General features: G+C 46.3%; 1 protein-coding gene across 7 annotated transcripts in view; it reads left to right on the plus strand.

Moving 5' to 3' along the window:
- The window catches only part of MAST4 (microtubule associated serine/threonine kinase family member 4), a 740,331-nt gene that overhangs the window by 599,639 nt on the left and 114,817 nt on the right, over window positions 1–25,875 (plus strand). For all 7 annotated transcript variants that reach the window (XM_075541112.1, XM_075541113.1, XM_075541114.1 and 4 more), the window contains one exon: window positions 20,560–20,648. In XM_075541112.1, coding sequence (XP_075397227.1) covers window positions 20,560–20,648 — 89 coding nt within the window. The remainder of the gene's footprint in view (window positions 1–20,559; window positions 20,649–25,875) is intronic.

Genomic DNA, 25,875 nt, shown 5'->3' on the forward strand with positions numbered 1-25,875 from the left:
TGTCCGGGACATGATTCTGACTCCTCCTCGTGGCTCTGGAGAACAGTGGTGAAGCACACGGCCACATCTTTCTCCCGAAGAGCAGCTGCTGAATCGAACCACCAGCCTTCCGATTTGCAGCAGAATGCCTAACCGTGGTGTCCCAGGACTTCTCTTTATCTCAGCAGACACTCAGCTCAGCTTTGGGTGGAATGACTCCCAGTCCGCCACTGGCCAATAGACTTCATGGACGCATAGCTCCACACGGGCAGTTACACCTTCCCTCCCAAGCCACTGTTTACCTAGATGCTTCACATCACACATCTGATTTCTTCCATCCTTTCGGTGCATAAAGAGCCAATTATCTAGAAACCGACATTAAAAATCATATTCAAGAAGCCCATGAACCAGAAATAGGGATTTGATTTTGAAATCCACAAAGAAGCCCTGAAACAAAGCAAAAAAAAAAAAAGTGACGCACACAGGCTTCAACACAATTCTTTGCCCATTGTGTCTATCTAGCCCAGCTGGTTTGCACGGGGACAAGCAGGAAGTGCCTGCCTGCTGTAGATAATCCATGTGTTGGGTCATCCGCCTGCGGCTCCTGGAGGATTTGCAACTCGTGATGTGTCCATTGTCTTTCTACCACGAACCAAATGAGACCTCGCCCGCGAGGTGATCGTGGGGTGCCTGTAGAAAGAGGTACTGCTGCCCCCCTTGGGGTTGCCAATGCTGTTATTTTCACAGAAACAGACTGCCACCCCTGTTCCCACGGAGTAGCCGGTGAGCTTGAGCTGCTGACCTTTTGGTTAGCAGCCAAGCACTCGGCCGCAAGGTGGCCAGGGCTCCTCCCTATGTAGCAGAGGCATGAAAATATATGTGCAAACTGTACCCTGGCAGCCCTTGGTGGCATTGGAGTTGTCTCTGGCCATCCGGGCCAAATGTGTTGCCTTCCAAACAACTTGAGAAAGTGATTGGACTCTTGATAAGTCGACCTACATCCTGCAACCGTTGTTCAAGTTGTAAGCTCAAAATTCGGCACATCCGGGATGCCAAGAGCACCTCCGTCTCAGGCAGGGCTTCACTGAGCTCATGGGATTTATGGAGGTTTTCAAAATGCTGATAGCTAATGTATAAGGATACTTATCATTGGCCTTGGGATTAAGCCCCTCATTTTGGAGACGTGCAGCAAAATGATCGGGGTACAGATAGGCTGGCTGGGTTTGGATCCCAATTCTTTCACCTATTAGCTTTGTGATCTTAGACAAGTAACTTAATGCTTCCATTCTCCCATATTAGATAAAAATGAATGTCAACTTTGTAGGATTGTCGCGAAGGTTACACTGCTTGGCATGCATTAAACACATCATCTTTAGCAGTTAAGGAGCACTGGTGGTTTACACGTTGGGCTGCGATCCACAAGGTCAGTAGTTCAAAGCCACCATCCACTCCAAGGGAGATTGACAAGGCTTTCTACTCCCATAAACAGTTACAGGGGCAGTTGTGTCCTGTCATATAGGGTCGCTATGAGTCGGCATGGACTTGGCGGCCATGAGAGTAGTGAGCATGTTAGCAGTTGTCATTGTTGACTTTGTGGTTCACATGTGAACGATCTTCCCCAGGAAGCTAGTCAGAAAGGTGGTTTGGGCAGTTTGCTAGAACACAGCAAGGTCGGTTCCATAATTTAAGTGATTGAAGGCAATTGGGCTAATGCTCACGGGCTGATGCTCACGGTCTTTCTGGGTTGTGTAAAACTCAAGTCTATTGGCCACAGTCATGTTCACCGTCTCCCAGCTTAAAATGCCACCAGTTTGAAAGTTTTCGCTGAAGTGTTTGGATGGATGCCTTGAACTTGTGGTTTCTGTGCTTCTAACACCAAGCAGCCACCCCTCATATTGATGGGCTCTTTCTATAGCTGTGTTAGCATGAACATTGAGATCCTATCCAGTCTCACACCTTAGAACCAACCCTAGAATCTTATGTAAGTCTTTGTATTGAGGTTAATTTTCTGCATAATCATAGGTTTCTTGTTCAGGGACCTTGAGGGAGGAGAGCATTCACATCATATCCCAAGTATGAAAACATACATACATGAGAATGTGCCTGAGCAAAAGAGTCCCGGTGTCTTATTTTCGCCACTTATTTGCATGAAGCGCTCACTGTGTGCCAGCCACTGTGATGATTTCTTTTTAAATACATTATCTCATTTAATCTCACCTTCACTCCTTTACCCCATTCCATTAAACCCAACCCATTGCCCTTGAGTTGACGACACATAGGACAGAGCAGAACTGCCCGAGAGAGTTTCCAAGACCCGGAAATCTTTACAGACCTGGATTGCCACACCTGTCTCGTAGAGCAGCTGGTGGATTCGAACAGCTGACCTTTTGGTTAGCAGCTAGCTGAGAGCTTAGTCACTGTGCTAAGCTCTATCCCCATTCTCCAAAAAGCAAATGTAAAAAGGTAATAGAGAGTTCCCATGCCAAGTAAGTAACAGAGCTGGAATTTGAAACCAGGTCTACCAAAGGGACAGAGTTACTGTGTGTCTTTACACGTTCTCTTTCAAGACAGAGAACTCTTGCCTTCCTGGAATAGAATTCTTACACACTCACATAAGGTGTGGTTAAATGTGTTTGCATACCGAATGCCGGTTTCTGACTAGGACTGTGCTTGGTGTGTGAGAGCCACATTCCCTGCCATACCTTGACAAGCCATTGCCTTCTCTTCCGGGACTAGCTTTCTGTTAGTGAGCACACTCAGGACAACAACAAGGAGGATTGTGTCCTACACAGAATCGTGGGTGACTTAAAAGGCACCTTGTCTTCTTATACTCCCCCCGCCCCCCCCCCCCACCACCAATCCTGTCGGCAGCAACAGACATGGTTCCTTGTGGCCAATTTCGCCTTTACTAAGTGAGAACCGGACTAAGAAAACATCAGGGGATGCAGATGAGAAGAAAAGGGATCTGTCAAGTTCCTGGAGGGAACGAATCCCTTTGACCTCTTGCTTTTCCATGTGGGCGATGCAGCCCTCCTCAGAGGGCAGCTGCCCTTTCCTGCTGGGAGCAAACAGTAGCAAGGCTGCATGTACGTGTGCTTGCTTCCATTTGACGGATCTCCTGTTGCTTCCCCCTGTAGGAAGCATTTTCTTCTGCGTCTGCCCATTGTCGCAGCGTTGGCACTCATGTCATTAACAGATTGTCACTTCTTTGCAAGGTACCGAATTAGCAACTGCTGGCAACACACACACACACACACACACAGAGCAGAGATAGTTCTCTCAGGAAAGAACAATGTGGCACTCTGGTGTCAGCTTCCGTGTTGTCATGTTTGTGTTCCAGTTGTGGCCATCATGATATTGGTGGCAGGTCACATGTGGCAAAGTGTGCCGCCCCGCTGCTGTGACAATGCAGAATGCCTTAGCCCTAGCAGGCTGCAAAGAAGTCATGCTGCTCCTCCTGGGCTTGAAGTGGAATTCTGGCGTGTCAAGGAAGTAGACGCCCTCCCTTCTGTGGGTCTGAAAAAGGAACCGTCTCAGGGTTCACTGCACCCTGAAGAAGGAATGCCTTATTTGGCTCCAACGGGGAGGCCTCAGCTATCCAACTGGATGATGCCAGTCGGTTAAAATATAGTCAGTCACCCCACTGAAATATATCTAGGGTTTACAAGTTAATGATTGTCCGGTGAGTCTGAAGTAGGTCAAACCATAGACCCACTCAGCAAAGATCTGGACCTAAGATCTCTGGGCTGGCTCTGTATAGCCTAGGTCTGTTTCTTCCCCGGAGTCACCGGCAGAGATGAAGTCTAGGGAAGAAATTAGCAGTACAATGCAATTTCAGTATTTCCCAAAAGGAAGATCAGAACATTAGATTTCAGCCATTGTGTTTATTCTGTGATTGTGTTGCTACCACTTAGTAAGGCCTTTTTCTTTTCTCTTTTTTAAAAGGTTTAATTCCATATCACTGACCAACTGAGAACAATTTAATGCCATTATATTAAATTGATTCAAGATAAGCTTTATAGTGGGACCTAGAGTTAGGTTTTTGGCTACTTAGGGGAAAAAAATTACCAAGTTGTAACTTGTTTTTTCCCTGTACTGTCTGTAAGACATGAGGGTTTTTTCTACATAAAAAATACTTATATATATAACTTATTAATATTCCACATCCCCCCCCACACACACACCACATTTGTAAAGTGGCAGTTTTAACAAAACACCATTTGATCGTTTACTTATTTCTTGTAAATTCCCCAAATTATCTTTAAACTTCTCTGTGGTCTCTGGCCGCGAGTGGCTTGAGGAAAGGCACAAGCTCAGGAGTCAGGCTCTCATGTATTTGAACCTGACCCTTGGCCGGGTCATAATCCTGGGCCCACCCTCCTTCATCCCCACCCCAGCTCTTATTGCCCTCTGCTAGCCCAGCCCGAGGCGGCAGTTCATTGAGCCCTGCAGAAAGAGATTAGATCATGGGCTTCTGCCACGTTTGGCCACCAGGAGCACGTGTAGCAGTTTCCCCAGAGACAGAACATGCCCTTCAACTCTTAGATCAGATTTAATCACCTCGCCTTCTCGGCACGCTCTTCCCTGAGTAGCAGCAGTCTTTATGACGCGCTCTGACCTGAGGTTTGAGCTATTGTGCTCTACGTGACAAATCATAAATCTAGCTGTAGTCTTCATGGCTACCTCTCCCTGCCCTCGGTACTGCTCATGCCAATAGCTAACCCACCCTGGATGGCTCCTGAGTGCCAGACAAAACAGCACTGGGGGGAAGATCACAGGTGTTCAGAGGCCACGCGCTTGAATTCCTTTTTGCTTCTAACATTTTTAGCACCTGAACTCACTCTGCTGCCATAAACCACTCACCGATCCTACCCTCTGCTTGCCTTGGGCCAGTGTGCGGTGGCCTCCGTTAATTCGCGCGCTTACCCCATTCGAAATGTACCCAGCACGCTCTCTGTGCAGGATCGCTCTGTCAGCTAGTTCTACTGACGTCAGCACAGTCATAAAGGAGCGTTAGTCCGAAAGCTGATGCTCTTGACATATCCATCTCGGTCTATTCACGTCTTTAAAATACGCTTTATTGTGAATTAGGTGGGTGTTTGTATGTCAGATCATCAGTTGTGGCTTCAACGAATTAAACTTTATTAAACCTCCCGATGCTTTGCCACGTACAAGCCCCTCTTTGTTGACCTTCTTGTAGAATATTATCTTCTTCATCTTAGCCAGCAGGCGTCAGGCCTCTAGCCTCTAGCTTCCCCTTCCCACATCCCTAGAAGCCATCGAAGTCTGTTTCTTTCGGTATGAACAGCCTTTCTCTTGATTTTTTTCTTTTTTAAACAATGGACCTGTATACACTATTTGACCTTTTGCGATTGACTGACTTCACTCAGCATAATGTCTTCCAGACCATCCACATCGTGAGTCACAGTTCCACCATCAATCTCTGTTGGTGCGTTGTGTTTCACTGTGTCTGCACTATCATCTGAGTAGCCATTCTTTCACAGAGGGCGATTTAGGTGGTTTGCATCTTGCTCTTGTGAATAGCACCACCAGGAACACGGGTGTGCATATACCTGTCCGTGCTAGGGCTCTCATTTCTTTCCCTTATTTTAGGTCTTCTCCTTCCCTGAAAGAATTCTGCTTTCTTTTATTTAGACTACATCAAAGTAGTAGGCAGAGACTTGAATCCCCACAAAACTATTGCCTATCCTCGTGTTCATTAAACTAGGAAGCGATGAATGGCATTCACAGGATACGTGTAGATTGTAGAAGCCCGGATTTTATTTAGGAAAATAGGTTTCAAAACTGGTTGAGAATTGATCTCACAATTTAGGTCACAAGAGATCTTTATGGATGCCTGCCTTCCAGGGTCTTTCTGCCTTAGGATGTAGCTCAATAGCTAGGGATCAGCCTTGATCTCCTTGTTCAACTTTTCAGAAGGTTTTCATTGTCCTCCTCCTTCCCACGGTGCGTTTTATTCAGAGGAATAGACACTCATTAACTGTTTGTTAGCATACTCTCTGTCACAGAATGGTGTGTTTGCCTGTCTGTAGTAATGCCTGTGTGTCGTGTCCCTCCTTCCCTCCTCTACTGCCCCCCTCTTTCCGCTGGCTTTCTTTGGTTAGCAGAGACAGGCTTTCATCACTTATGTCACCTGCGCTACGCAGAGCAAAGATAAGCATTCATCAGTACATACTGGTTCAAGTGACATTGTGGGCTGGTTTCATGACTGTAAGAGGCCACTATGCAAAGACCTGGAATGCACGAGGCTTGAAAATGTCCACAGCACCAACACTGAACCATTGCCCCGGCCTTTCACTCTACTGGGTCTTGCTCAGCAGCCATTCCTCGGTTGTTTCCAGGTCTCAAAGAGGGTGGGCTGGCGTGATGCTTGCAGTCCACGTTGAGGCCATCTGTCCATGGTCATTGGCTTTTCACAGTTTGGAAGACGAGTCACCAGAACCGTGCTGCCCATCCGCATCCCCTCGGAGTGGGTCTCGCTACGTCCCCCTTTGCAGATGTCAACGTAGCAGCCAGATTGGCCCTCACAGAACATGTGTCAGACATTGGCTTTAGAAGACTTGTCACACACACACACACAATGTAAAATATTTCCTTATATTGATCTTGTCAAAATGAGAGTGTCCACAGCTCTGTTTACATAAAGAGGTAGCAGAATGAATGGGAAACGAAAGCTAGATGTTGTCCCTCGGTTCCAAAGCTTCCAGCAATGCCCTTTTTCACCCAGACTGAAAACACACTTGCCCTTCCTCCTTTCCTGTGGCTATTACTTTGCTCCACTGCCCGCTCACAGAGGAGCCGTGCCACTCTCGTCCTCAGACTCTCCATGCCCCAGCCCTCCACCCACTCTACCGTTGACCACTCGCGATGGCCAACCCCCAAAGCGCAGGGATTTTCCGTGCGTGGGGAGCTTGTTTTTGATGGATTCTGACATGTGGCGGGGAGCCCTGGTGGTGCGGTGGGCATGTGCTGGCTGCGAACTGAAAGCCCAGCAGTCTGAAACCTCCGGTCTCTGCCAGGGAGAAAGAGGAAGCTGGTTACTCCCGTGAAGAATTACCATCTCGTGAACCCGCAGGGGCCCTTCCACCCTGCCCTGTAGGGTCGCCGTGAGTTGGCATAGACTCGGTGGCCATGAGTGTTTTCAAGTGTGACGCGTGACATCCCCACGCATGCCGAGTCAAACTGTGCTTGCTGGGGCCCTTAGGTGACAACCTTTAGGAAGGAGTGCGCCAGGCTCGTCTCCTCGGACGGATCCGAACAGCTCACCTTTCAGCTGGTAGCGGCGCTCTCGTGGTGTTTGTGCTGCCCAGGGGCTTCCTTGTCTAGAACAGTGGCTGACAGGTTCAAAGGGAGTTTGCCGAGCTGAATCCTGGATGTGCAGTGGGAGTCTGGGTTCCGAGGGCCGTTGAGAAGAAGCCGGCAGAACTTTCAAAGTGAAGCCTACCTTTGGACTGGGCTTTGCTCACCCCTGCCTTCTGAGGGGACACCGTGCTTGTCCTGTCAGCCCCAGGTCTGGGGGAAAGATAGAGAGCCGCAGGCTTGGGCTGCAGCCAGAGAAGGGCGGTGTGCTTCAGAAAGGCAGTTGTTCCTAGCCGTGGGCAGTGCACAGGGACGCAGGCGGGGCGGCTCGCTCAAAGGCTGGCGGCCCTATTCCACTCAGCGATGCTTCTTCAGAAAGGCTGACTGGTCCGTTTCCCATTGGGAACCCGATGGAGGACAAGTCTATGCTGACTGACACATGGGGTCACGCGGAGAGCCAAGTGATCACAAGAAAACTGGCTACAATATTCTTAAGATGAGAAATGGGGTATCAGAGTAAAAGAAAGAGTGGGGCTTCTGGGAGAGGCATTCCAAAGATGATCTTTTAAAAGGAAATAATTTGCTTTATGTTCAATGATCTAAGTTTTCTTTCACAGGCAGCCTCTTCAGTATGGACATTTCCAAGGCTTGTGTGATCAGATTTGCAAATGTACCAAGGCCGAGATTTTTAATGTTGCCAAGAGGAAAAATAAATGTCCGCCATATATAAATTTAGTGCATCTAAGAATGCTAAAATTTGCTTCCAATGAAAAATCTGAAAAAGGATTGAATTAGGACCATGGTTAAATTTCAGAAATATAATGTAGAGTGAAGAAAGGAAGTTGTAGGATATTTGTCATGTGTGTGGAAGTATAATTTTTCCCAACGGTAGGCACTTCATTGCTATATCAATGTAAAATGGACACATGTCCAAAATTTTACTTATCTCTTTGATTCACGAGGGTGCCAGTAGGAGGTGCAAAGTGATTTTGAAGAGTAGACATTTAAGTACATATATACGGGTGGGCATGTATCTGTGAATACATACAATTAGGAATGCAGAAATGAAATGGCTAACATATGAGAAACTAGTTCATACATTGCAGACCAGGATCTTCAATATTTGGGGTCTCCTTTGCCATGACTTAGCTGTCAATTTTATCTCTACCGGACAGTACCCATTTACATCATTACGGGCCAGAAATACTTGCATGACTATCTGGTTTCTGTAAGTTAGTGTCTTCCTCGATGAAGCTTGAGAATCACCTGGTCAATCAAAAGTCATGGAAAGATGCGCACCTTTATAATCGAAGCCGATAACCCCTAGGGGTGGTCATGGAAGGGAGGGCTTCACAACACAGCTTAGCAAGCCGCCGAAAGGAAACCCTTTGACCTCTTGTATACAACTCGAAGTCTTACACAGTTTTCCTCAGTATGTCATACCATTCATAAAAATGTCCACAAGCACCCACATATTATTCATAGGCACACCTATATTCCATCAGAGTGCCAACAACAGACAGACAGGCTACCATCGACAAAGCTACAGTGTTCTTCATGATTGTCTGGTGGGGGGGCGGTCATGGTCATCAGAAGAGACATTTAACTTCATCCCTAACATCTCTGTGTTTAATTGTGCATATGCACACATATCAACCTCCATGTGATGTGGTTACCCACACACACACACACAGGGAGACTTCAAAAAGAGCGTGGCATGCTTTCCACAAATGTTTGGACCTTAGCTTGCACTTACGTACAGAGCCCTGGTAATCCATAGACTGCTCACCAAGAGTCGGTGGTTCAAACCCACCGGGCAGCCGATCCGCTGGAGAAAGATGAGACCGTCTGCTCCCATAAAGAACAGCAAAGCCTGGGAGACCCTGTCTCCATGGGGTGCTGCGAGTCAGAATGGGCGTAACGGCAGTGAGTTTATGTGTTTTAAAATGAATTGCCACTGTTGTTACTTCAGGGGTGCACATTGTAGCATTATTACTTCTCTCTATTTTTTCTCTCTCAAAAATCTCTTGGGACTATAAGACATCGGAGTGTTCCTATTGTCTGACCCAACCTTTCTTTGTAAAGGTGTGTCTATAGAAGCTACTAATTGCGAACCTGGACTCCACAGTACCACATGAGCTCGGTGGCTTCTCTGTCCTGGCCAGGCCCAGTTTCCTCCCACTTTGGTCATCTCTTGTTGAAAGACATATCCAAACATTCCAGTTCTATTAAGGTCTTGGAAAACAGCAGGTCTCATGTATAGCAAGGCCCTGGCCTGATATTGGTCTCCTGGGCCAGTTTGTGAACTCTCTCATCAAGATGAATTCATAAAAGGTAGCTGAGTTTCCAGACTTGCTGGAGAAAATCTCACTTCCTGAGATTATCCCTGCCCCCCATGATGGTTAGTCATCTGTTGTACTGAGAGGTTGCCCTTTCGAGTCAGCTGTGAGGTGAACGTGAAAGGCTGGCCAGTGGGGGTGTTCCCACCCCACGTTGGCTTGCCGTATGATCAGACATGATCGGCATGCAAGTCTCAAAATGGACATAATTGAAAATTAAGCTGGTTTGCAGCCACTCAGAGCAATTGTAAAAGGCCACAGCCCAGTGGCCCTCGCAGCTCTGGTAGGGCATGATTAACAGGCGTTTCTGCCAGGCGTTGCTCATAGTAGATGCAGCTGTGAAATGTTTACAAGCTTTGCCAACCCTTTCAAATGGAGCCCTGAGCTGAAGGACAACTGAGGCAGAAATGAAATAAGGGTGCTTTGGGACAAAACTTCACACCCTTCCGACTCCCCTGCCCTGGCCACACACACTGCAAAGCAGCTCTCGTGTCCCTTGGTCATTCACAATGGAGTTCAAGCCGATGTCGATGGAGAAATTCAGGCTCCATCTCTTTATCCTCCGAACCAACAGAAGGTTCCGTTGGCAGCTGAGCGTCCGAGAAGTTCCTTGTGAAGTTGCTCGGGTGAATGGCGACAGGGGGCACACGAAGCAGATCCTGATGCCTTGTTCAATCCTCACTTCACTTGCTTGATCCAAGGACCAGGCAGACAAAGAAAACACTTCTGTCTGGTGGCCTCACCTCTTTCTATAGCATCTCCACCCAGTTGCCCTAACAGCTGTGATGGCCTTATCACCCAGAGTGCTCTGTTGCTGCCTGCCTCACCTTCCAGCCCTGGGCCGGCCAGTCCTGCTCATTCAGAAGTCCTGGCAACATTCTTCCAGCTCCAGGGCCACAGTGAGCAGTGTTTGTTGCGGTGCACTCACTCATGAAAAAACTAGTTTTCTCAGCCTCCTAGTTGCCCTTGGGGGGACTTTCCCAAGGGAGGAGCCAAATGAATGAAGTAAAAAGCATCCCTCACTTCGGAGCATCCTGTCCCAACCGCATCACCGGTCATCTTTGCCTTGCCTCACCGTTGCTGATGGCTTTCGGCTCAGATTGCGTTCAGATGCTGCAAGTGAACCATCGATGATGCCGGTGTGTTCATCAAGTGATGGCAGCCATTGGTCAGAACCAGACAAGAAACGGAGCGTGGGATATGCGGGAAAAGAGGCTGTTCCCCTGCGTTGATTTGACGAGGGAGCTGTGGAGGGGGCGCTGTCTTGTGGGTTGGGTATATTACTGGCTTTGGCTTTCTTATCTGAGCCTTTTGTTGCTGTTGCTTTTGCCTTTTGGATTTACTGTATTTTGAGTGAGCTTTTACAAGACCAGGTCCCATCTGACAGTGTCCTCACAAGCTAACATAGCGCTGTGGTTCAGGTGCCCCTTGAAGGAAAGGAGCAGAGAAGGCATGCGCTTTGGATGGGCATATCGGAAACTTGAGCTCAGCGCAGTCTTCAGTTCCGATTTGGCGACAATATGCTTGGGTGTTCAAGGTTGAAAGTGAGGTAAGTCTTTGTAAGTGCTTGGGCAAGGGTAAGCCATTAGCCAGAGTTTTCTGTTGCCATAGAAGTAATGTTCCTCCCTTACTTGGTAGTCCACTACCTGTTTTTTGTTTTTGTTTATTACCTGGGATAAAAGAGAGAGAGAGAGGAGAGAGAGAGAGAGAGAGAGAGAGAGAGAGAGAGAGAGAGAGAGAGAGAGAGAGAGAGAGAGCCAACCTAATCAATACTGGTAAAGGAAGGGGACTCCTAATTTTGCCTGCATAGTGGTGCTATGACTAGCTTGTCACTTTAAGGACAAGTATGGTATGGGGGCTGCCATCTTGAAGGCCTGCCTCATACTTGGGTGCTATGAGATTCTCCTTGTATGGTCATAAAAGCGTGTGATGCTGGCAGGAATGACTGTTAGAAGCATAGGTCAGGCCAGCATTTTCTGGCAACATCGTTATTGATGTGGGGAGTGTCAGGTGCTATCAAAAGCTAGCAAGTAAATGCTCACAGGTCCTGCTCACTGGGAGCGTTCTTAGTGGCCAGGTCATCGCAGGTATTCATTCATTTCTTGGGAATCAGGTACCTAGAATGGAAAGGCTGGTGGGTTGTGGAGATGTCAGAAGGTGGCAGTACTGAGATAGGGTGACCCTTCTCTACCTCCACCTTGCCTTGGAAAAGTATCTCTGGAGTATTTCACTAGGTTCCCGGGATTCTAAAAATAACAACTATACCATTATTATTGAGTAAGAAAATCCAGAGGAGAATTGATGCATTTGAATCATGGTGCTCACAAAAAATACCGAAATTATTAGAAGAACAGATAAATCTGTATCGGAAGAAATGCAGCGAGGATGCTCCGGAGTAGCAAGGCTGGCATGGCTTTTTCTCGTGTACTGTGGACATGTTATGGTGGTGGTCCCTGTCCCAGAGAAGGACACGAGGCTTGCTAATATAGAGACTGCAGAGAAGAGGAAGACGCACAGCAGTGTGGATGCACACAGGGACTGCAACAGTGAGTGAGCACAAGCAGGACAAGGACCGGGAGGGGGCGCAAGACAGGCAAAGTTTCCTTCCGTCATGCACGGGGTTGCTGTCAGCCCGAACTGACCCAGCAGCACCTCCCAACGACAAAAAGCAAGAGTGTACAATTCCAACAGTATGTGGAAATGCTCGAGTAATATCATTAATATTACATGTAAGTGAACTATTACAGAGGCTAATTCAAAAACCGCTGCAGGAGTAGATTGGCAGGAAATGGCTAGAAATTCAAGCTCAGTTCAGAAGAGGACATGAAATACGGGATGTCATTCTAGATCTTGGTTGAAAGCTGCAATTCTCAGGAAGATGTTTACCTGTGTTTTAGGGATTAGGCAAAGCCATTCTGCTCTTTGGATCATAACACACCATAGATCACATCGCAAAGAATGGGAATTTCCAAACTTCACCCACCTGAGGAACCTGTACACAAACCAAGGAACAATTGCTCACACAGAATCATCGGGTCCTGTGTGGTTTACAATCAGGACAGGGGCGTGTTCGCGTTGTCTCCTTTCAGCCTGGTTGCTGAACACAGAGACAAGATGAAGAGGAATGTGGCTTCCGGGCTGGAGGAAGACCGCCTGTGAGAGACACAACCTTGCTTGCTGAAAGTGGAGACTTAAGCCCCTCATTGGTGAAGATCAAAGACTGCAGGCTTCAGTGTGGATTACACCTCAATGAAAAGAAAATCTCAGGTAGATTAATAAGCAAAATTAACAGAAAGAAGATTGAAGTTGTCAAGGATTTCACTTTCCTTGGGTGCTCCATCAGTACCCATGGAAGTAGCAGTCAAGACATCAGACAGCATAGTGCATTTGGCACATCTGCTGCTCAAGAGCTTTCTGAAGTGTTCAAAACAATCGGGTCGTTTAGAGGACCCAGGTATGCTTAACTTAAGACCCGCTCTTTCTAAGTATCTCATATGTGTGCAAAAGCTGGACCGTGGATAAGGGAGATCAAAGAATTATTCTGTTGGTGAAAATATTGGATTTTCCATGGGCTACCAGAAGGAAAAAAAGTCTCTGCCTAGGAAGAAGTTCAGCCAGAATTCTCCTTAGAAGGGAGGATGACACACTCACATACTTTGGACACGCTATCAGGAGAGAAAAAGAAAACCCGCAATAAGATGGATTGACCCAATGGCTGAGGGTTCTACTAGACTAATGGGGCCCTTCCAGCCATACTCCTTTCGGTGACATATAATGTTGTGGCTTTCACACATCTGCGGCTGTGGTCCCATTTTGGAGAGCCCTATCTGCTAGCAAACAGGAGTGGGATGAGGCTGACTAATGAGCTCAGTAGGGGGTATGAGTCAGACCACGTCGATGAATGGCTAGTTTAGTTGCAGTTACTTACTATCCCACACTCACAGCCATCGTGTTGCCAACTCATGGTGACCCTATAGGACAGGGTAGACTTGTCCTGTGAGTTTCGAAGATTTGTAACTCTTCACAGGAGTAGACAGCCCCACCTCTCTCTCACAGGGTGGCTAGTGGTTTCAAACTACTGACCTTCAGATCCCAGCCCAACAGGTAACCACCATGTCACCAGGGCTCCTCGTGACTTACAATGGATGGTAGGAGTTCTATGCTACAGCTGGGAGGAGAAAGAAAACTATTTCTGGAGTGGACTGGGAGAAAGCTTGGCTGATTATAGGTGGCCAGTAGCAACTGGAAACATGGCCCGAGGCTGCAGTTCATCTGCACATGAATAAGATGCAGTCTGGGGGTGGAGGGGAGCATAGGGGATTGCATCTGTGTGAAATATGGCTGCACCATGTAACCAAATGCCCTTTCCCTGCGTGGGTCTGGGAAGAAGGTAGGGGAAGATATTGATAGGCTTCTCCTGTGAGTAATCGTGAACAGGATTCCCGCAGCGCCATCCTGCCGTGTATAAAATGAGTTCACTGAGAAGCATGGGGCATAATTTCATCACCAGCGAGAGCCAGGGGTGGATTGTGTCCTCTGGTCCCAGCATCTGACTCACCCTTGCCTGACCTTCGGACTTCAGACTGAACGGCACCCATTGCTGCATGAGACCTTGCCTGGAACTTGCATGAATGCTGCCGCAGTTCATGAGGGACTCTATTCAAGGTGGGGTGGAAGGGTGAGGGAATAAATTATTATCATGAAAGAGTTGGGTTTCTGGGAATTTTTCAATCTCCAAATCCTGGGTATTAATTCTTATAATTCAAGAAATGGTTACCACGCACTGCAACGATCAGCTCAATGATAGCAGCCATTGCCAGCGGGACCGGGCCATGTTTTCCTCTGTTTTACACAGGCTCACTGTGAGCAGAGCTGACTCGCTGCACCCAGCAAGTACAAGAGCCAACAGCCAGCTTCTCCGCAGGTTAAATGTAACACAGAATGCTCCTTTGCTTTCTTTTTTTAAATCATTTTATTGGGAGCTCATACAATGCTTATCACAATCCATGCATCCATCCATGTGTCAAGAACATATGTACATTTGTTGCCATCATCATTCTCAAAACATTTGCCTTCGACTTGAGCCCTTAATATCTGCTGCTCATTTTCCCCCTCCCTCCCCACTCCCCTCTACCTCGTGAACCCTTCATCACTCATATATTATTATTATTTTGTCATATGTTATACTATCTGACGTCTCCCCTGCCCTCTTCTCTGCTGTCCCTCCCCCAGGAAGGAGACGATACATAGATTCTTGTAATCAGTTCCCCTTTCTACCCCACATTCTCTGCACCCTCCAGGCATCGCCACTCTCATCACTGGTTCTGGAGGAGTCCTCTGTCCTGGATTCCCTGTGTTTCCAGTTGTTACCTGTACCAATGTACATAATCTGGTCTAGCCAGATTTTCAAGGTAGAATTGGGATCATGATAGTGGGGGGGGGGGGGAAGAACTAGAGGAAAGTTATATGTCTCATCATTGCTACCCTGCACCCTGACTGGTTCACCTCCTCCCCACAACCCCTCAGCAAGGGGTGTCCAGTTGGCTACCATTGGACTTTGAGTCTCCACTCTGCACTCACCCACATTTTCAATGATATGATTTTTTGTTCCTTGATGCTTGATACCTGATCCCTTCGACAGCTCGTGGTCACACAGGCTGGTGTGCTTCTTCCATGTGGGCTTTGTTGCTTCTGAGCTCGATGGCCGCTTGTCTATGTTAGAATGCTCCTGTTCCATGAGCAATGTTGAGCACCCACAGTTCATTTCTGAGCTCCACACTCTACTTCTTGAGCATCAAATTTATTTTCTGTGCACGCTGGGAAGTCAATCTCATTTCCACATTGTCCTGTAGTTGATAAAATCTGGTTTTGTCATATTGAGAAGCATACCCTAGTCAAAGTTCTCTGTTTTATTCTGTAAGAGATTAAATATAGTTTCCAGTCTCTTCTAAGTTGAAGCCATCTCTGGTTTAACGCTGGGAGAAAGACGGGTGTTCTATTCCTGTGAAGAGTGTCTCAAAAGCAGGGGCAGTTCTACCCTGTCTGACAGGGTTGCTATGAGTTGGCATCAACTTGATGATGGTGAATTTGGGTTTTTTGGTTTTGGTTTTTGGGGGAGTTTATTGCCGAAGATCTTTGTAGATGTAAGAGAAAATATTTTTAGCGATATGGTTTTCATTTTTCAAAGCGTATGTCCTAAGCTAGTTCTCTGGTAATTTAAGATTTTCTATATCATACTATCAGTCCCTTAAATATCGTAAACTGAGTTCAAATCATGAGGAAAATGCAATGTGTTTTTAACTCGACTTTTTTAAACTTGCTCATGTATTTATTCATTATTCACGTTAAGGTAGATTATATCTTTCATTTCACCCCGAATCCTACATGAGTCATCAGATCTTTAAAGAGAAGTCGGCAAATGCTGGCTGAATGTAATGTAAGCTTTGGGCCACATTGAACAAAGCAAGTATCTTTCATTTTTAGATCTTATATCATTTAGACACCTTCGTTATTGGTATGATTGAAGCTATCCTCTCCTTTTTAAAATGTTGTGTCCCGTTTTTAAAACTTTTTATTTTGAATGAGGTGAAAGTCTACAGAGCAGCTGCTCAGCTTCACAGATGGCGATGCGCATTCATTTTGTCTCCACTCAGTCCTACCTCCTCTGTGCTTCTGACGTCCACTCCTCTCCCCAAGCCGCTCAGCTTTGTCCTTGGATAAGTGCTTTCTCTTCCGTCTTGAAGAGTTGATGACACTAACCCAAGGAGGAGTTCTCTTTCAGAGCTGAAACGCCTGAGTGGATGTAGTTGGGGATCCGTCAGTCTCTCCCTGGCCGGCAAGCCAGGTCACGTTTGATGCTGAGCTTTGTGGCTCACGTTCTTCGCTCTGCCCGGGCCCTTGGGCCCTTTTCAGGGCAGTTGGCAGTGGTAGCGGGGCCCCAGGTGCTTCCTCTCAGGGTCTCACATGACCCCTTAGTCCATTGGGCCAGTCCATTGGCATACATCTTTCGATTCTTTACTGCTCTTCTTTCCTCTGGGTGGGGATAGACCTATAGTTGTACCCCCAAAACTGCTCACTAGTTCCTTAGCCTGGTTGCTACTCACCAAAGGAGGATGTAGAATATTGTCTTTGTTAACTGTGTTATGCCAGTTACCATGGTGCCCCCTTGGACTGTGGCACTGACCCTCCCAGGCCCAGAGCTGACTGACAGTTTTCAGAGGAGCAGTGTTGATGTATTTTTCTTTTAAAGCGTTAATACCATTGTGAGTGTGTATATTTCATTGGACTATAAATTGCTGGCTATTAATTTTGCATGTTGTGACAATATACTCGTTTCTTTGGAAATTCTATCTTTAAAAAACTTTAAGAAGTACAATTTTCTAAATTCTCAAGTAAGTTAGCATTATGTCACGGGAACCCTATTGAAAGTATTTATTAGATGGCTATTTCTGTTGATATTTATTATTCATATTGTTTACAAATGTGAATATTAATAATTAAGTCAAAATTAATTCTTTATGAATAATTTAGATTACATGCTAAATGGAGAAATTAATACAGATAGCCATTTTGTGAAAATTATCTGATGTTTCAGTTCATTTGTCAAATTGCCAAACATGCTGTGATTTTCAGGATATAAATCTTTAATTTATAATTTTTATTTTATTAATATTAACAAGAAAATTTCTTTAATATTCATATACTGAAATGAGAAGGGGACATTGATTTGAATTAACATTAAGGACATTATATGGGATCCTTTTTAAACAACCAGTGTATCTGATTTGATGACTATGAATTTAATAGGTCGAATTTAGTTCTTGATAGATGAGTTGATAATACCATTAGCTGCCTTCATAATTAAGTATCAAGGGTCTATTCTTATTCAACAGCTTCTTCAAGGCTGAGTAAACATGATCTTAATTAAACTCCAAGATAATGCTGGGTGTTGATTGCTCCAGTAAGGAAAATAAAATTATGCAGCCTGACCTTAAAAAATTATAAATATAAGATGTTGACAAATGATAATAAGCAACAAACATCTAATAGAAAAGGTTGGCTCCCAAGTCAATACTGCCGGGGAAGAAACTCAGGCTTGGTTTGGAAATGTTTTGTCGTTGTTGACAGGTGCTGTCGAGTCCTTACGACTGCTATCAACCATGTGTACAGCCGCCTGAAGCACTGCCTTGTCTGAGCAGCCTTCACATTTTCATCGTGTTTGAGCCCCTGCTGAAGCCATTGTGTCAGTCTGTCTCCCCTAGGGCCATCCTCTTTCCCGTGGCCCCTCTGCTTTCCCAGCGCAAAGTCCTTCTCCATGGATAGGTCTTTCCTGACAACATGTCCAAAGTACAAGAGATAAGAGTCTCACCACCCTTGCTTCTAAGGAGCACTCTGGCTGTACTTCTTCCAAGACAGATTTGTTTGTTAATATTCTTCTCCAGCAGAAAATCAAGTAATGAAATGTAGTCATGGAATATCTGGGAATGCCCTTTTCAAATATTCTGTAAACCTCAAACACAAAGGGGCTTCAACAAGTTCACGGATAATTGTTTTTAAAAGGTCATGAAATTTGTCCATGAATGTCTTAATGCTCCTTTCGGTGTCCACCCATTAGACCCTGTGTCGAACTGTGCAGTCAAATGAAAATCCCTGTTTCAGGAACGTAATGCCAGGAGACTTTCATACATTCCTGGAAAAAATCTTTTAAAGGCACCTTGTAAAGCAGAAATATGTTCTGAATTAACTATTACTGTGCTTGGTGAAGGATGAGGGGGTGCCCATAGTGTAAGAAAATGAAATCATCAGATTGCCCAGAAGCTTACGGTGGGTTCAGTGAGGTAATAGGCTGTAATGCCAGTCAATATTGAAGAAAACCAAACGAGATAATACATCTCTTCACTCTCAGACAGTTTCATATTTGTCTTAACTCTCTAGGATTTATGAAGCTGAGTTGGGAATTGAATGAACAACTTTAAGACTTTCTCTTTAGCATAATCAAGAAGAGTTGCTTGCCATGCACTTTTATGTAGCGATTTATTCCATTTAGTTCTGCTATAAAGGATACGTGAAAAAAAAAAAGTATCTCTAGTAAAGTTTTGGTCCATGTTTGGCCAGGCGTTTGCCGAACAAATCATGGTTGTGTTTGTCATCAGTAGATGGCTGCAGACAAGTTTTCTTAGTGAAACACGCGCCTTGGTGTCCTTTTGTGCCATGGACAACTTTGAGGTCACGGATAACGAATGGTTAACAAATCTCAAGTAGACACCTTCCCAAATCTTGGAAGTTGGGCAGCAAGTTTACAGGAATGCTGTCCCATATGGAACAACAGTTTCTAGATCAATCGAGTGTTTTCAGGAAGGCTGGGAAGACCTCAAAGATGAGTCTAGAGCGCAAAGCCCATCCATCTGGACTGTGGCTGAAGTCCAGAAACCGGTGGAAGAAGATTATAGACTTATCATCGATGCTATAGCTGCTGAAGTTGGGGTCTCACAACGCTTAGCATTTTCAGTTTTTCACAGACAGCTTGACCTCAGCGAGCCTTTGGTTTGCGTTATGGGTGCCAGAAGCGGTATGAGAAGATGAGCCAGCTCGAGCAGGACAGAAGCAGATCATTCCATAGAACCAGTCATAACCAGGCACTCCTCGTGGGTGTAATCAAAACAGTGGCTTCCAAGAGGATCTACTGGGTCAGTTCAGTTCATGGCACGAGAAGCCAGCTCAGAAAATTGTGGCAAGTGGGTGTTTTTTTGGGGGGGGGGTTGGAAGAGGGGGCAAGATCTGGATAGATTTTTCCAGGGGATTATTAGGACAATGTTTTAATCATCACCATGGCTTCTTAGGACGTGTTCGAACATGGGGAGCTGCGCTGGTGAGAAAGAGGCCAGGAAAATTGCCCTAAGGAGCTGTTGGGGTGCCGTCACCACTAGGCACCTGCTCAGCCTTGGAGGGAGCGGGCGTTGCAAGAAGTCCTTGGGAGACCTTGCTCCCTGGGCCCCACAGCCCTGAGCTTGCCTCCTGAGACGTCTTCCTGTGCTCAGACCTCAAAGACCCTCTCACAGGAACTCCCAATGAGCCCCTCACGGAGGCCCGGCCTGCTGTCTGGGGGTGGCGTAAAGCGTGGGGGAGGGATGGCAGAAATGGAAACGGAACATTCAGAAATGTCTAGTCCTAGAGGGAGGCTATAGCCAGAAAGAAGATTTCACATTTTGACGTTTTGGTCTAATGAAAGTTTTGTAGCAATACTGTTTTGACTTGTCTGGGTTTAAGAATGGACTCAAGGACAATTAACAACATGAATTTTAAAAATACAGAGTATTGCAATCAGGAGATTGAAGGCCTGTTACATTTATACCCACCGAAACCTGTTTTTATGATTGCAAAACATTTACCTGAACAGGGAATTGGAATGTAACACATTAGATGGAAAACAAATGAATAGCGAAACACATTTATCTTGGGCATCAGCTGTTCTGTTGACAAAAGACACAAGTATGAAATTTGTCTAAATAATTAGATTTTTAATTAGTGCATCGTTGTAAGATTAATGTCATTGCGCTCCATTGCATGTAATTTTGTATTAGAAATTTCATGTCAACAAAGATGCTACCAGTGGTTTACTGATTTGAATCCCTAATTTATTTCTTGGGCGTATGGCGCGTCACGTGTTTGCAGCCAAGGGCTGGAGGAAGGCGTGTGACTGGAGCGTCACGGGTGGTGAGGAACACTGCTGATGTTCTGCCATGTGAATACGTTGTATTTTCTCGTGTTCTGGAGGGTGGCCTTCCTTAGACCGAGTGAGCTCACATTCACTTGTGGGAACGTGCTGGACTGGAAGGCACAGCCTGTCCTTGCTGTAACCGTGCTACCATGTGACTGATGTGAGCTTTGTAAAGTGAAACTGTCTCTCCTTTCTTTGTGACAGTTGCCGCACAAGCAACCGGAAAAGTTTGATCGGCAATGGACAGTCACCGGCATTGCCTCGGCCGCACTCCCCTCTCTCTGCTCACGCAGGTAATTCGACTCGGCTGTTGCTCCACTTGTGTTTACTACATTCAAGCAAATGCACACACACAAGCAGGCACTTTGCTAGTTGAGCGAGGGTTTCCACCTTGGTATATCGTGGTTTTCCTCTTGTTTTACGCAACGTCGTGCTGTCTGATGGCTTAGTGCAGACCTAAGCCTCGGTTTCACGGCGGGGATTACAGATTATAGAATTTCCTTTTCTAGAGGGCCGTCCTTTTTCATGCCGGCCGTTTGCTATTTCTACATGTTGGGATAATGCAAGGCAGATGTCCATATGATAATTAGATTTTGGGAAAAAGAGACAGTCTGGCTCCCATGAAGAGGAGTAATGCTGGAACCCGCTTCATATTTTTCTCCCTCAGTTGCTTGTCTGTTATAATGTGACTGATCTATTGAGATTGGCCTAAAAGAGACTACGTTACTCCTTAGATGGTATCTCTGGCCTCATTAAACTCATGGCATTTTAAGGACAGTGGAGCCTTGTGACAGAAACTATGCAGTGACGACTGTCGTGTCTGCTGTAGGGTTGTCGATGTTCTGTCAAAGATGGGAAAGAGGGGAAGGCTTTGGCCGGGAGAGAAAGGGAATTCCCAGTGTGTCGTCTGTGTGGGTAAGATGACTGTATACAAGGAGAGTTAAACAAGGCCTATGGAGGTCAGAGATGGGAAGAAGTGTTTTCTTTGAGTGGATTTCAGGGGTTTTTGGCACCTCCAATTGGGACGATACCCTACATAATATGAAAGATCATGGATGGAAAGATGGGGAGGTGAAGCCCCATCTACATTGCACTCTCAAGAAAGCTCTTAATCTGCTGCTGCTGCTGGGTGCTCTCCAGGGTGTTGTTTTTGACTTGGGCTTGAGGGTGGGGCTGCCACTTTTCTCCTCAAGGCAGTCTTTGAGCCCAAGGGCCTCTTGCCCGAGGGTAGGCGTTAGCTGCGGCATGTTTGAGAAGAAGAAAGAGGTAGCTGCATATCTCTAATGACATTTTACTTTGCCTGCTATGAGCAGAAAAAGAAGTTTAAGCAACAAGTTAAATTGGGAAGTTCACAATACCCTAAGAACTCCACTGAAATCCAGAAATACCACTTGGAAGTGAAATTCTAGAGAAGCCCCTGCCCCCACACACAAGATGACAGGCTCCGCGCCATACACAACACATTGCTTACAAGAGCTAAATATGGGGCACAGCCTCAAGTTCAACTGGGAAATGCAGATGTAGTCATACGTGGAACACCGCAGCATAGAAAACAAGACTGCTCCTAGTGACACGGATGGAACGCAAACACAACGTTGTACGAAACAAACAGCAAACAGTTATTGTTTAAGTGGGATGGTCCCTGTGAGAATTAAAAATTCAATTAGCATGTGACCTGGCGGTCCCACTGCTGGGTGTAGATCAGATGCTGAAAGCAGAGACTCGGAGAGACCCTTTACACAAGCACGTATGCAGCGTTATTCACAGTAGTCAACGGTGGAGATCGCAAGTATGTCTCTGCAGACAAATGGGTCAGTAAAACGTGGTACAGCCATACAAACCACAGCAGAACCCACGGCCACTGAGTCCATCCAACTCTGAGCAGCTACTCTGTAAGGTCTGCCAGACGAGACATCGTCACCGCCTCATCTTTCTCAACATGGCTGCTGGCTTTGGACTGCAGGTCGCAGCCCTGGCATCTCGCCCAGAGTGCCACCTGAGTCCCTCATTGACATTACACAGAAAATTAGTCAAGAGAGAATGAAGTTCTGATCCGTGCTCATCATATAGATGACTACTTTAAGGTGAAGAACATACATCAGACACAAAAGGACAGCCACCGCGGGATCCTACTTACGCGAGTATCCGGAGTCACCGGGGGTTGAGAGTGGGCGGCACGCTGGAAGGGGAGAGCGATTTTGCGTCACGCACACTGTTTCCATGAAAGGTGATGAAAATGTGAAAGTTTTTTCAGTTTTTAGTATTTCTGCTTTCTTTTTGAATGAGGGTTTTCTGTATTTGGTCTAGCCATTGTTGCTGGTTTTCTCTCTCGTGTGTGTGTTTGCTTATCGTCTGTGTTGTGTGTGGTTTTCTATATATGAAATCCAGGCTCGGTAGATCTGTAGACAGCAACTAGACTGACAGTTGCTTAGGGGCATGGCCGGGGAGGAAGGTGGGGGCGCGGATGGGGAGTGCGATAAGAAACTGTTCTGGACTTGATTGTGGTGAGGATTGCACATATCTTTGTTAATGTGATTGAATGATTACATTGCGTGATATGTGAAGGCTATGCCGATAAATCTGTTTAAAGAAAAAGGCGATGGAAAGATTTGGAAGTGAATAAGGGTGATGGTCACGCGGAATGGAGAACGTGATAGATGGTTGAAATGGCAAATGTTTTCTTATATGAGGAAGCTTTTTAAAAGTTCATGGAAAGTTGCCATGGCCTTCCAATTCCATGTTTTTCACAAACACTTGGAAGCCTTTGAAATCGATTCCATCACAGAACAAAGTTTAAGAAGATGGATCCATATTTTAAAAATCATAAAGAGTGTCATTTAATTGACCCCTCTGAAGAGCACAGACATGGTTCACCCACAAGTTGGCGGTCCACACCCACCCAGCGATCCCGGGGGAGTCGAGGCCTCTGTCCGAATGCAGCCAAGGCAGCATGGGTTTACCATGAGTGGACCTGGCGCTAACAGCCACGGTGCCTCTGTTGTCAATTCCAGCTCAGAGTCACCCGCAGGGTGTTTAAGAGGAGACAGGGTGCTTGTAAAGACCCGTTTCGTGGAGCAGAGGTAAGGCTGTTCTCCCAAGGTCATCTGCGACCATAAAATGGGCCTTTAACGTCACAGTGCTCCTTCTTCTCGGCCCTAGGGTCCCTGCAGCTTGGTGATAAAGGGTTTCAAAGGGGCTCTCCGTAGACTCGCCTCGAAGGCAGGGTGCTAGTTGCCTCCAGTCCAGGCCCTCAGGGAAACCTGGTGGTGTAGTGGTTATGCGTTGAGCGGCTCTTCGAAACCACAGCAGAAAGAAGAGGTTTTTGACTCCCCGAAAGAGTGACAGTCTCAGAAGCCCACGGGGACAGTTCCGCCTTGTTCTATGAGGTCACTATGACTTGCTTTTTTTTTTATAATTACCTCTAAGAAGGGAGAAGGATAGAATTGGGGAACAGAGTGGATAGTTGGTAATGTTTTATTTTTAAGGCTGCGTGGCATAACTGTTTTTTATGCATTTGAGATCTATATTGGCATCCCTTTGAGTTCCTGGGGCTGGGATCCACACTGTTGCGGGAAAGTCAAGATCCTCAGAAAGTCACAGACGTGACTTTGTAGGGCTCCCAGCGCACATAAAAGTTGTGTTTTCACTGTACTATAGTCTGCTAACAGACCCTTGGTGATATAGTGATTATGTGTTGGATTGCTAACTGCAAGGTCAGCAGTTTGAAGCCACTATCCGCTCCAAGGGTGAAATCCGGGGCTTCCTGTTCCTGTAAAGAGTTAACTCTTGGGGAGGGCGGGAGTGGGGCAGTTCTACTCTGTCCTGTTAAGGTCACTGTGAGTTGGCATCGACTTGACGGCATGATTTTCTTTAGTTTTTTGGTTTTTTTTGAATTATCAGTGAGTTTATTTTTTTTTATTTTTATTTATTTTTTTAATTTTAACAATTTATTAGGGGCTCATACAATTCTTATCACAGTTCATACATATACATACATCAATTGTATAAATCACATCCATACATTCCCTGCCCCAATCATTCTCAAGGCATTTGCTCTCCACTTAAGCCCCTTGCATCAGGTCCTCTTTTTTTTTCCCCCTCCCTCCCCTTTCCCCCCTCCCTCATGTGCCCTTGGTAATTTATACATCGTTATTTTGTCATATCTTGCCTTATCCGGAGTCTCCCTTCCCCCCTTCTCTGCTGTCCCTCTCCCAGGGAAGAGGTCACATGTGGATCCTTGTAATCAGTTCCCCCTTTCCAACCCACTCACCCTCCACTCTCCCAGCATCGTCCCTCACACCCTTGGTCCTGAAGGTATCATCCACCCTGGATTCCCTGTACCTCCAGCCCTCATATGTACCAGTGTACAGCCTCTGTCCTATCCAGCCCTGCAAGGTCTACTAAGTGTACAAGAGCATGAAGAAGACTTTTGAAATATGGAAATTATCAAAGTGAGACACAGAAGCAGGACAGCAGGACATTAACCCAGGCTTTTGTCAAAGTGATTCAGATTGAGTTGCTCAGTGCAGGGTTGCCACCTCCTTCAATCTGAAACATGCCGTTTTCGGTGGAGAGCAATAAAGCGGAGCGCAGTAAACCGAGGTCTGATGTGCGACATGATCATGTCAGAGTCGACCAGAGTCAAGAAAGGCCATTGTGTTTACGCTCATGGCCACCGACGGGATTCTGATTCAGGGAGGCCCTACCGGACAGGATAGGTCGGCCCCTGTGGTTTTCTGAGACTGTAACTCTTTACTGGAGTAGAAAGCTACTTCCTTCTCCCACAGACATTTTTTGGCCTAATTTCAAGGTCAGTAGTTCAAAACCACCAGCCTCTCCTTGGTAGAAAGACAGGCTTTTTATATACAAGTTCTCGTATATGATTCAATAGTGACTTAGACATGTTGCGTCTCACTCCTTGTGGCAGTGCTCTGTAGTAATTGCATATCCCATTAGCTAGCCTCTTATTGCTGTGATTTCCTCCAGTTCTGATAGATATCCACAGTGAGGCAATGTTTGGTTGAAGCCTTAACGATCCTTTTAATTATTTTTACTTTCCCGACTTACTGTGAGCAAGCATTCTTCTCCTGTAGCTGTCATTCCAGTGTTTCCTGGGAGGGGTGGGCAGAGCGAAGCCACCCGGTCAGGTTCAGGCATAGTTGGCCCCGTGCGATGTAGCTGTAAGGGGGTTAGCTCCTCTCAGGCAGTGCAAGTCCGACAAACTTTGTGTCAGAAGTGCCGCTGATCCCAGTCTGCACGGTTCCTTCTCTGTATAAACCCTCCAGCGTGGGTAATGTGAAATGCCTCTTGCCCCTTTCTGTCGGTTGCTGCATTTTCTGCTTTGGCGTGCTTTACATATGACCAGGCAAAGGTGCCCCTGTGTCTCCTAGGGGGCAAAAAGCAAGAGGAAGAAGGATGGCCCTCTCTCGGCGTTTCTTTATTGGAGTCCTGGTGGCATGGGGGATTACGCACTGGGCTGCTAACAGCGAGGTCGTCAGTTCAAAACCACCAGCTGTTCCA

The sequence above is a fragment of the Tenrec ecaudatus genome, chromosome 2, assembly GCF_050624435.1.
Source record: "Tenrec ecaudatus isolate mTenEca1 chromosome 2, mTenEca1.hap1, whole genome shotgun sequence".
In the NCBI taxonomy this organism is placed as follows: domain Eukaryota; kingdom Metazoa; phylum Chordata; class Mammalia; order Afrosoricida; family Tenrecidae; genus Tenrec; species Tenrec ecaudatus.